Genomic DNA, 12,628 nt, shown 5'->3' with positions numbered 1-12,628 from the left:
AAACATTATTACAAAAGCTGTTGGGATTAAAATGAGCCATTTCTTGTAAAAAAATCTTGATTCGAAATATATTTCAGCGGCACATCAGGTCAATTTGTACACAAGCAACAAGACTTTTGTCAGGGACTGTACTGAGAATGAGTTATGTACTCTTTAAATGAGAATGAGAATCAGAATACTTTATTGATCCTATAGGGAAATTGTTGAAATTGATTTCACCACACAACTACATTTAGAGGTCATATGATAATGGTTGAATAAAAAGAGATAATGGACATAATGCCATAATAAATATGGATTTCTACCTTTTGCCTCCACATACTTTACTGCATTATTTATGTCACAAACATCGGCAACATTAAATCATTAGCAAAGATAATGAACCACCAAATACAATTTTGACCTATTAATTGACATTTGTGTAAACAATAATAATATATAAAATAACCTTGTATTGGCTGATTATTCATTTCAAGTCTAAATACACTGTAAATAAATATTAAAAAGCCAATATTTTCATAGCTTCCTGAATTCTCCTTTACTTCTCTATCTTATTCAAATTATTACTACTCATGTTATTTATTGCATTAATACCAATAATATATTTATTTTTCTAGATTAAATACATGCAAATATTTTTGGCACTTGTTAATGACAATACCAATACCAGGACAAGTAATCTATTCGGCATTAGTCATTCATGTAACAAGTCACAGAATATTTCACACTCCCACACTTCATAATATTAACCATATTTGATTTCAGAAACATGTACAGAGTGAAATATTGTGTTCAATATGCCATCCCTCATTGTTAAATACAGACAATAGCTGATTGCTTTATTAAGAATAATATACTCTGAATTAGCTGTTTCCCTGAAATTAGAATAATCAGTAGATATCGATAGGTGCTGTAGTTCCTCCTCTGGCTATTTCTGTAAAGAAGTGTGAATAAAGCTTTCTTCACATCTAAGTCACTATCATTTTGTATTGTTTGTTCACTATCTATCATATGGTGTTAGACATTGTTAATGGAGAAATCAACGTTAGTATTGGAGTAGTATCCAATATCAGTATCAGAATCACTATTAGACCTATTGCTACAATCCTAGGATCCTGTATCAGACACATATAGGACAACATTCCTTCTGCAAAACCTCAAAAACTGGTCCATGAGTTCCCATACGTATACAGACAGAAGGCATGAAGCAGCCCAGTGGAAAACATGGCCTTGTACCAACTTTTTTGAGACCTGTTGCAGCCATCAAATTCAAAATTACCTTATTTTCGCCTTAAAAAGGTACATTTCTTCAGGATAAACTTTTGATATGTTTTCTATATTTTACTGAAATATAAATTTCATGCATTCAATGCATTCTGATTTTATTTGCATTTTAAAATATTCTACACAAGTAAAAGTACTGTTACTTTAATGAAATTATACTTAAGTACAAGTAAACTTACCAGTCTAAAAATCTACTTAAGTAAAAGTAAAAAGTTTACAAAAATTTACAGAGTTAATTTTTTTAACAGTAGGGATGGGGTGGGGATTGTAGCGTAAAAATGAAAAGTGTTCAAAAAGGACAAGGGGATATAAATCTTAAACTAGTTGTTTTTAATTGAAGGAACATATTTAGCACAATAACAAAAAAGAAAAATAAATAATAATAAAAAAGAAAATACACAAAAAAAAAAGCTCTATGACTTGAGTCTAATGTGAGTTATGCACTTTAGCACGATTCTGTCTTTTCCATCTCTATCTTACATTTTTTCTTCATTTTTTCTTTTTTACTACATAACGGATATGATTTAAAACATGTGAAGTACAACACTTCAAACTATGTAGTAAATAAAAGTAAAATGACAGATTTAAAAACTACTTTTAAATATAAAAAAATCTACTTAATTACAGTAACAGGAGTACATGTAATTCATTACTTTCAATTTTACACAGTGTTCCCATTTATTTTTTATTATTATGGTTGTATTTCTAGATTATTCATGCAAAGGTTGGTGGTTTGTTCACATGATGTCAGTTAAAGTTAACTTTAGTTAAAAGTGTTACCCAGGGCAATATGAAATCTGTATCTTGCTTCAAATATAGCATTCTAAATGAGACCAAAATCAATCCAGATCTATTTCATTACTTGTGGGCGAACTGTGGTTGTATCCTAGCATTGTGATTCTGATGCGCTCCTGGCTAGATATATGCCAGATGATCATGGTATGTCTGGTGTAAATCTGGGGCACCAAAAAGGTCATCACTAATTTGCTTTCTTGAAAAGATTAATCACTAGTCTTCCCAGCATTTGCTATGATTGTTGTGACACAACATACCTTAACATATGCAACTATCTTTAGTGAAATAGTTGCCAAGTAGAGGGCGTTCATAACAAAGTCCATGAGGTTCCACCAGTCGTGGATGTAATCCTGTAATCCACCATCCCACATCTGCTTAATCTCTGTCCATATGAAACCTGTTGAAGGAGCCAAGCAAAGCATTAAATGCATTAGGTCAGTGTGTGTGTGTGTCTAAAATCCCTAACACTTAAATACATAATCTATCTCAACAAACATTTGTGGACACCTGACTATTACATTTCATATGTGCTTTTTGAACATCCTATTCTACATTTATTCCCTATTTGCTGTTATAATAACCACCACTTTTCTGAAAAGATGTTCCACTGGATTTTTGAATGTGATTGTGGAGATTTGTGGTAGATACAGATAGGTGTTAGTAAAATTAGATACTGATGTACAGTATGTGAGTTGAGGAGGTCTGGGGTGCAGTCAGCGTTCCAATTAAATCCAAAATGTGTTCAATAGGGTTTGAGGTTCGACCTATATAGCGGGTTAGTCAAGATCTTCCACTTCAAACCATGTAAACCATATATTTATGGAGCTGGCTTTGTGCATAGGGGAACTGCCATGCTGGAACAGGTTTAGGTCTGATGGTTCAAGTGGTAAGGTTGTGGTAACCGTTTGCGAAAGAACCACATATAACTGAAAAAGTCAGGGGTCACAATAATTTATAATAATTTAAAATATTATAGTTTTGTATAGTTATGGAAAGAAATATTGTTTTTGTTATCCTTTAACTTATAGGAGCTAAAAAGCAGTTTCCTTACTGGTTGTCTTTCTTAAAATTGATAAGACAAAACATTCGTGTTTTTAACACTGGCACTGGAGACTCCTTCCAAAGAAATTTTACTAAAAGTCTCCACACAGAACACGTTTTAATTCCAGGCCATTTCACCAAACTAACTTCACATCTGGAATCATTTTGGTTTGCTGAATTCCAAACCTAAATAAGATTAATACAGCTTTGCCTAGAATGAAGCTTTACCTAAAACCCAGGGCAGGATCATCCACTCCACCGTGGTGGGCTCTGGGCCTTGACGCCTGGGGTCGGTGGGAACGATACGCTGCGAGGCCAGCAGGAGGAGGAAGAGGAAGGTCAGGTAAGATGATGTATGGCAGATGAACTTGATAAAGGGCTTGCGGATGAAGAGGCCGATGCGGCTTTTGGGAGCCACAAGGTAGCAGACAGAGAAGAGTGGGAAGAGTAAGCCGATGAAGATACACGTGATGAGCTTGCCTGCCCAGTGGCGCCTCCTCCAGCCTGGGAACTCATCATACCAGCGTGAAGCCAAGAGCTGCTGACAGTTCGGCTGGGCTACAAACTGAAAACATAAGCAGAGGAGAAGCGCAGCTCACTTATCTACACTTTATATATTCATTGCTGTGGGGAAGATCGATCTGTACCATCCTCGCCACCAGCCTCACTTGCACCTATGAGGTATATGTGGTTTCTTTAAGGGTTTTTAGTCTTCTTTTTCTTCTTTTTTTTTTCGGCTGCTCCCAATAGGGGTTGCCACAGCGGATCATCCATCTCCATACCCCACTGTCCTCGACATCTGCCTCTTTCAACCCAACCACCTGCTTGTCTTCCCTCACCACATCCATAAACCTTCTCCTTGGCCTTCCTCTTTTCCACCCTCTTGGTGGTTTCATCCTCAGCATTCTCCTACCGATATAACCCATGTCCCTCCTTTGCACATGTCCAAACCATCTCAAATTTCGCCTCCCTCACCTTGTCACCAAAACGTCCTACATGTGCTGTCCCTCTAATAAACTAATTTCTAATCCTGTCCATCGTCGTCACTCCCAATGAAAACCTCAACATCTTCAGCTCTGCTACCTCCAGCTTCACCTCCTGTCTTTTACTCAATGCCACTGTCTCTAAACCATACAACATCTCAGGTCTCACCACAGTCCTATAAACTTTCTCTTTCACTCTCACAGATACCCTTCTATCACAAATCACTCCTGCTATCACTCTTCTCCACCCACTCCCCCCTGCCTGCACCCTTTTCTTTACTTCTGTAACACACTCTCCACTGTTGACCTAATAATAATAATAAAATTAATTTTGACATTTATTTTAAAAGGTTTTTCTTTTTTAAAAGTGGTAGTTTATGATGCTGCTGCTGCTGCGGATGATTGTGCTTCTTCTCCTTTTTTTTCTTATTCTATTTCTTTGTCTTTTTCACATTTTTCTTATTATTTATTCATGTATTAATTTTTTGTGTTAGTTTTTAAAATATCTATCTATTTGTTTATTTATTTATAATTAGTCTGAAGTAGTTTAAAATGTATTGAAATAAAAAATTTATTGGATTTTATTTTTTTTGTATGAGAATTCCTTTACTAAATCAGTTTTTTATATTAGTGCTTCTTTCATGGGTTACATTCTAAGGTGCTATAGTGTGCGTAATTAGCAGGCAAACCACATTTTCTTTTAAGAATCTTTTCAAATGTAATTTTTTTAACTTGAGTTTGTGATGAATTTGAATTTCTACTTTGAAAGCTTGATCTTTTTTTGAATTGTAATTATACTTTTATCTGTGTAAAGTTTTTATTTAAGTGTCAGTCTTTTAAAAACGTCACAGTGCTGATGTAGCAATGCATGAGCTAAATAACCATAATATCACATTAATATTACTTAATAATAATATACATAGCATGTAGCAAACCGAAAGCAGCAGTAAGAACCAAAAAAAACGCATACTACTAGCAAGCGTACTACTAGGGCATCTATGGTTTAGTCATAGCATTGTGTTTTGTAATGATGATACAGATGGACATCTAAAAACTGGCCTTTTCTGCTTTTTAGAAAAGATAATGGTCAGTGTTGGGGGTAACGCGTTACAAGTAACGTGCGTTACGTAATAATATTACTTTTCTGGAGTAACGAGTAAAGTAGCGCGTTACTTTATAAATTTACACATTAATATCTGAGTTACTTTTTAAAAAGTAATGCGAGTTACTTTTCAGTTAAATTATTTTGCATAAAAAAATGTATGATTTAAAATGAACGTAGTCACGTAGAATCGCGCACTCATACATGCGAGCCGCTAGAACAGAAGCTGGTCAGAAGCGGAGATGGCAAACCAGAGAATTACATTACTGTGATGGAAGTATTCTTATTATTTTGAAATAGTGGAGGAAAAGGAGAAAGGAATAATGGTTAAGTCTAGATTATGTGTTGGTGAAAAGCTCTTGTCAACTGCAAAAAATACCACTTCAAAAAAAAAAACATCTGCATGCAAAGCACAGCACTACAGATGTGTGTGTGTGTGTGTGTGTGTGTGTGTGTGTGTGTGTGTGTGTGTGTGTGTGTGTGTGTGTGTGTGTGTAAAATGTTGAATATATGCAACATTATGCAATGTTGCATATATGAAAATGGAGACAGAAATATAGAAAACATTTGCCGACTTTCCACCACTGCAGATCTTTGGACTGCTCAGAATAAAAGTTTTCCGTGGGAGACACATGTACGATGCCATCACAGCGGAGAAAGAGAGCAAATTCACAGCTCATTTGCTCTTTGTGGGAAGATAAACTGCCACGGTCACTGATATTGCACGTTACAAGTTTTGTAAGATGACAGCGAAAGGTATGTTCTCCCTCCACATCACCGGTGTGCAGTCCACATGTCTTTTGCCCTAATATAACTTATTTCTTAATGGCAATTATCTATATTACACCTGTTACACCTGTAAGGCGTGAAAGAGATACAAGTAACGCAAAAGTAACGCAAAAGTAATATAACGCGTTACTTTCCATAAAAAGTAACTAAGTAACGTAATTAGTTACTTTTTTGGGGAGTAACTCAATATTGTAATGCATTACTTTTAAAAGTAATGTTGCCCAACACTGATAATGGTCATAATGGAAATTAATTGGAATATGAATGATACACCTGTTAATAAACCTGTACAATTGTATGTTCCAAAGTTTAGAAGTGAAAAAAATCAATTTACATAAAATCCCTCATTTACAAAAATACCATTAAGTGATTGCCTTTTGGCTTTGTTTTCTTTCACACACTTGATCGATGTTACCGAATTTGATTAGTGCCATAACTCTGAACAGATGAGGAATTCTGGTCAAATTTGAGGAAATGTAATCCAAAACTGTGGCCGATTAAATTTTAATGAAAATGAACACACAGTTTGATTAAATCTGTTAAAGTCTTTATAGATTCTTTCCTTTCTGAGCTAGGGTCTTAGGACTAGCCCTGTACCTAGTTCCTTGTCTGATAAGAAAGAGGCTTTTACTTGTCACAATAATATTACAGCACAGTAAATTTCTTTCTTTAAATATCTCAGTTTAGTTTGTTAGGAAGCCAGAATCAGAGTGCAGGGTCAGTCGTGATACAGCGGCCCTGGAGCAGAAAAAATTAAGGGATTCGCTCAATGGCCCTCAAAGACTCAACAGTGGCAGCTTGGTGATACTGAAGCTTGACTGCTAAACTTATCAAGAAGTAACCGAGAGCCTTAACTACTGAGCAAGAAAATTACATCATTCTAAATTGCACCGGATAAATTACGAAAAACATACAGAATGCAGTTTCTACTTCCTTTATCTCTGTGGACTTTTATCAGGAGCACATAACAAAAATGAAACCTGAAGCTTAATGTATAATTGTTGCACAGACATAAGTTATATGTCTATACAAACACTGAAATGTCTACTTTTGAATGAAATGGTTAAAACACAAATACACTGCATAACATGCTTGGGTACAAGGATAAATGGCATGAAAATAAAATGGCTATAATTGAGTATCATTATAATAATTTACTTTTTGGATGGTGGCAAGTTCTCCAGATGGTCCTCAACACCAAAGAAGAGTTTCCTCAGTAGTGCTTATGAACACTTCAGTGGACATGGCAAGCATTTATTTTCAGGAATTAAAGTTCACCAGATGTCAGGTGATTTTTATTGTCATTTCAGCCAAATACAAATCAATACACAGTGAAAAGATAAATGTTCCTCCAGGACCAAAGTGTTACATGAAATAACATAAATGAATACAAGATAACAAAACTTAAAATAGTACACAAAACATTATAGTATACTAAATAAAATGCATGTGTACACATAAAAATTAAGTTAAAAGGCAGCACACAATGAGACAATAAACTCAGTGACAGTGCAGTAAACGTGTCTTAAGTCAGGTGCTCTGTGTGCGATTTTGGCTACGATTTAGTAATATGAGAACATTTTTGAAAATCCTAAAAAATTCCTATAATCCTAGGCTAAAAACTGTAGTCTTTCTCTGATGAATACTGAAAGTATTAAAAGATTACAGACTCTTTCCTGCAGTGTGACTTCTCCTACAATGATTATCAAACCAAGAACCAGTAGACAGATTAACGTTGTAAAACTTCGGAGTGTTTTTCCTCGTGTTCTGTCATACAGTCTGACATTATGACAACTGACATCCTACAGTGTGACATGGGGATCATGTTTGTACAGTCTGACAAGCAACAATTGCAAAGGATATAATCAATAAATTGTCCATATAATAATAAATCTTGCACATGTAAACTTTGGTGGTTCAACAGCAGTTATTTCTACTGTGTGGTTGTGGTGTGTCAGTTCAGTCCCATTGTACTGGGAAGTTAAAAGGCTTGATGCTTTAGTACCCCTTCCAGGTGGCAGGCAGGTAAATAGCGGGTGTGAGGTGTGTATGGTCAGCTACAATGCTAGTGGCTTTTCGAATGTGCCGTGTGGTGTAAATGATGCAGTATGTACTCTAAAGAGTAATTATACACCACAAATAAAGATGAAGATGAAAAGGAAGAAGGGATGCTGATTTTACTGGAAGCACATTCAATAAAAACGCTCCAGGCCTCGTGTCTATGCCAAATCACATTGTTTCCAGTATACAGCATTACTGCACTCTTGCTTATGTGAGGTTAGTCTGAACCATTGAAAAACTTTCCTTTTAGCATTGAGAACAAAAGACACCAATTAATGTCCCTTTAAATTTTGTGAAAAATATCACCTAAACTAGCACTTTTTCTGCTTGTTTTATCTTTGTTTAAAAAAAACCTGTGCCCTAATTCTTCTCAACAGAGTTTTAGGCTGATGGTATCCTAAGTCAGAACCTAGTGAGCCAGTGTAGATTTATTTACTGAAAAGAAACTCAAAGCACTTTTTTATGTTGCTCTGGATAAGGGCGTAAATGTAATGAAATGGAAATGTAATATCAGACATAGTTTTGCGAACCCAAAAAAAAAAAACAGACTGTGGTAAGTAATAAAAAATGAAGGTGATGCCTTAGTCAAGACTTCTGCCTCAATAGGTACGTTGACATGCAACCAAATAGAGATAGTCCCCGTCTTAATAGAGACATGTTGCGATACAATAGAGATGTGTTGAGATATCCATCGTAACCCAGTCGTAAGGTAGAGACATGGCCTATTCTACCCAGGAATATTGAAGAATGGTGATCAGTATAGTAGTATAGTATACTGTAATTGTTGTTTAACAAATTACAGTACATAATTTAGCAAATCAGAGCAATTTGTAGTACCAAAATGTATAAACTTTACACTCAACTCTGTTAACCACTAGCGAGAGTAAGGCATCTCACAATGGGGGAGATGCATATATCCTGGCAGCATCCCAGTGTATCCTACAAAAATGACAATGGCGTGCAAAAGTATTTAAAAGAAAATTTTGTTGTTCAACAAAATCGTAAGTAGAACCATTGTAACTCAGGGACTGCCTGTAATCTGGTATTTACAGGAGTAAAAAAAGTTATGTAAACACCTAAAGCGATCTGTAAACACCTGGAGCGATCTGATTAAACCCGATCCGAATAGAATTTCGTGTTAGTGACCTAAAATCATCTGATTGAAAAATACACCTACACTTGCACGCATGCACTGACACTCCACGCTTGCGTTAACAAATATTTGATTCCGATTGCAATCTTCAGTGTTCGTTAAAACATTTTTGGAATCAGGAGTCAGATCAAATTCATTCGGACTGACGAAAATAGACACGTGAACACACCGAAATGCACATGCCATATTTCTTATTGCTGCTTGGCTCACATCTGTAAAAACAATGGATATCTCATGTGGTTAAATTGTTTTCTTTCTTAAACATGATTGTTCAGGAACAGCATGGCCTGTGCATAATAATGTTAGATAAGCTGAGTGATGAAGTGGTAATGGACGAGTAGGCAGGAGGTCTGTCTGTCTGCTGCAGTCCTGCTCTGATTCATTTTACCCTTCAACCCTGCTGAGCCGCCGCGATCACGGCTGACATTCTGCCGGAGTCGCCTTGCCCTCTCACGTCCACCTTCAAATGACATTTTAAAGGAGTGAGTGCATTAAATGCGCCGCTGAAAAAGAAACCGCAGGGCTTTTTACCTCCGAAACTAAGCTTAATCTTTAAAAAAATGTAATTCATTCTGGGTGTCTTTATTCTCAATGTTTCCACTGAGATTTGTCTCTAGTCATTAACTGAGCTGCTGCTCAGCCGAGAAGAAGTGAATTGGAGTCTAAGTAAATTACATCGAATGATTCCTCGTTAGACCTGAGCCAGTTGTTCTCTAAGTAATGGGGTCAAAGCTAACACACTTTTAAGTGTTCTTCATCAGCTCTGATTACTGCTAGATGACGTGGGCCTGGACTCATGGGACCGATTCGGAAATAAACATTTCCTTACGTCATCTCTGCTACTTCCTCAGAGAGAGTACACGGATGTGGGTTTGTGGGGGGTTTTTGGTCTAGAATGTAATTTCATCAAGTGTCTATCAACAAAAGCGAGACTGGTGCACAGTGTAAGGGTTCTTTATTACTGAGTGATGGATTTGAAAGTGTAATAAGGGATAAAAAAATATTCATAATCATAATCTCCTTCTCAGCCAAGAGCTCTTTGAAACCATTAGACAAATCTTTTAAAACCATTGTACTGAACCTTGGGTAATTAATAATCATTTAAACAATAACTTATGGAAATTGGGCTCATTAGAAAAAACCTTTCTTTCCTATGGGAGTTTCTGAATTTAAAAAAAATCTTGAACACAAACATTTGATGAAAAATGAAGGAATGAACGAAGGAGGGAACGAATGAGAGAAGCAAGAAAGGACAGAAAGGGAAGGGCTGATAGATTATTGAATGATGGATGCACTGATGGATGGAGGAATGGTTGAATAGAAGGATGGATGAAAGGGCTGAATATGGGAAGGTTTGATACAAGGACCGGCTGACAGGAAGATGGTTTACGACAAAAAACTCAATTTTATATACAGATGACACATTTTTGTGTGAAACTCGTGGGTTTCAAATTAATAACTTGAAAGAAATTAATCATAACTGGAGACAAAAAAATAATCATTGCATTAGAGCAAAAGTAATGGCACTGTATGAACAAAAAATAGTCAGTTTATGTATATAGTAGATGACAGTAGCAATGGCTGAGCCGCAATACTGGAAAATACGACACTCTTTCGTCAGTCTTTTTTTTCCGTGAGCTTTGTATAAATCAGTTCATTTGAACGCTCATAGTCATTTACAGTCAATTCGTATGTATCAACAGTATATATACACCGATCAGGCATAGCTTTCTGGCCACTGATTACTCATAACATCATGACCACCTGCCAAATATTGTGTTGGTCAATACCAGCATGAACCTCTTCAGCAATTTGAGCTACAGAAGCTTGTCTGTTTGATCGGACCACACGGGCTAGACTTCACTCCACACGTGCATAAATGAGCCTTGTCCGTCCATGACCCTGATGCAGGTTTATCACTGTTCCTTTCTTGGACCACTTTTGATAGTTTCGGAGCACTGATCCAGTCGTCTAGACATCACAATTTGGCGCTTGTTAAACTCGCTCGAATCCTTGGGTTTGCCCATTTCTTCTGTTTCTAACACGTCAACTTTGAGGAGAAAATGTTCACTTGCTGCCTAATATTTCCCACCCACTAACAGGTGCCATGATGAAGAGATAATCAGTGTTGTTCACTTCAACACTTATAATGTTATAATGTTATGCCTTTATTGATTTAAATACAAAGAAATTCATATTTACCTAAATGTCTGTTAATCTCTAAGAATTTCTTTATTTCAACTACAGATATATTAAATATTTAAGATTCCATTTTACTAATTCAAATGGTAATAAATGAGACACGACATCAAAACAAAACAAAAAAAACAGCTAATTTTGTAACTTTTACAAACAACGCAACAAACCCTATATTACATTAAAGGCTAACATTATTCCTAAAAGAAAACCAAATTATGTTTACAGTTTTTTACCGCTTTGAAACTACTGATTCTGTTATTTCAGTGAACAAAAATCCCTCTGTAGTCAGGAAGCAAAAGTCAAGACAGTGCACAATGAATACCAAACACTGAATAGTTGGGTTACATAAATGGTCTGTTTAATCAATTTATCTGTGGTGCATTAACGACCACCAAAAAAAAAAAAATCTGCACCCTATTGAGATTTGACAATGCCGCAAACAAAGGGAGAATAAAAAGAACGCCTGGCCAGGCGTGCATTGTGGGGCCGAGACACATAAGTCTCCCTCTTCCCGATTTAGGGTTAACCGACTGACAAACACTTTTCCGATCCCTATTAAATTTGTAAGTCAGGGGCTACCTGTATTGGGACAGCTGGTTTTTCCAGCCATAAGTGGTTCTTCCCCAAACTGTTACCACAGCATGCATTAGATTTTCTCTTCACTTAAACTAAGACACCCAAACCAGCATGACAATGTTCCTTTACACAAAGCTAGATCTATGAGGATATGCTTTAAATGGTTTGGAGAGGAAGATCTTGAGTGGCCTGCTATAGAGCTCAGACCTCAACCCTACTGAACACATTTGGGATGAATTGGGATGCTGACTGCACCCCAGGAATCCTCACCTACATCAGTACCTGCCTTTACTAACACCCTTGTGGATGAATGAGCACAAATCTCTACAAGTACACTCCAAGTCTAGGTGAACATCAACCCAGGACATATACAGTATACCTTATACACAATTTCAGGAGCAAATTTGGGACAAAATTCTTATGGCTGGAAAAGTTCGGTTTTCCAATAATATTGTACATATAGTGTGTTTTGCATCTAGAATTATGGACTACTTTAAGCGTTTTTTGTTTTCTCTCAACCATAATTAAAAGCACCTTCACAGGAAAAATATACATACAGCTCTGACAAGCAAGTAAAACATCATTACTCTGCTGAATGAACAAACTGCATGCATTAACATATTTATTGTTTAATTTGGATTTATT

The 12,628-nt window shown here is 36.2% G+C and overlaps 1 protein-coding gene across 1 annotated transcript in view; it reads right to left on the bottom strand.

Moving 5' to 3' along the window:
* The window catches only part of trpc4b (transient receptor potential cation channel, subfamily C, member 4b), a 66,246-nt gene that overhangs the window by 15,396 nt on the left and 38,222 nt on the right, over positions 1 to 12,628 (bottom strand). The window contains exons 3-4 of the mRNA XM_046862862.1: positions 3,349 to 3,685; positions 2,337 to 2,476 (exon numbers count right to left, since the gene is read on the bottom strand). Of these exons, the coding sequence (XP_046718818.1) occupies positions 2,337 to 2,476; positions 3,349 to 3,685 (477 nt within the window). The remainder of the gene's footprint in view (positions 1 to 2,336; positions 2,477 to 3,348; positions 3,686 to 12,628) is intronic.

This window comes from Silurus meridionalis, chromosome 12 (genome assembly GCF_014805685.1).
Source record: "Silurus meridionalis isolate SWU-2019-XX chromosome 12, ASM1480568v1, whole genome shotgun sequence".
Taxonomy (NCBI): Eukaryota; Metazoa; Chordata; class Actinopteri; order Siluriformes; family Siluridae; genus Silurus; species Silurus meridionalis.
Note: the sequence above shows the minus strand (reverse complement) of the source record. Positions and strands in the feature narration are given on the sequence as shown.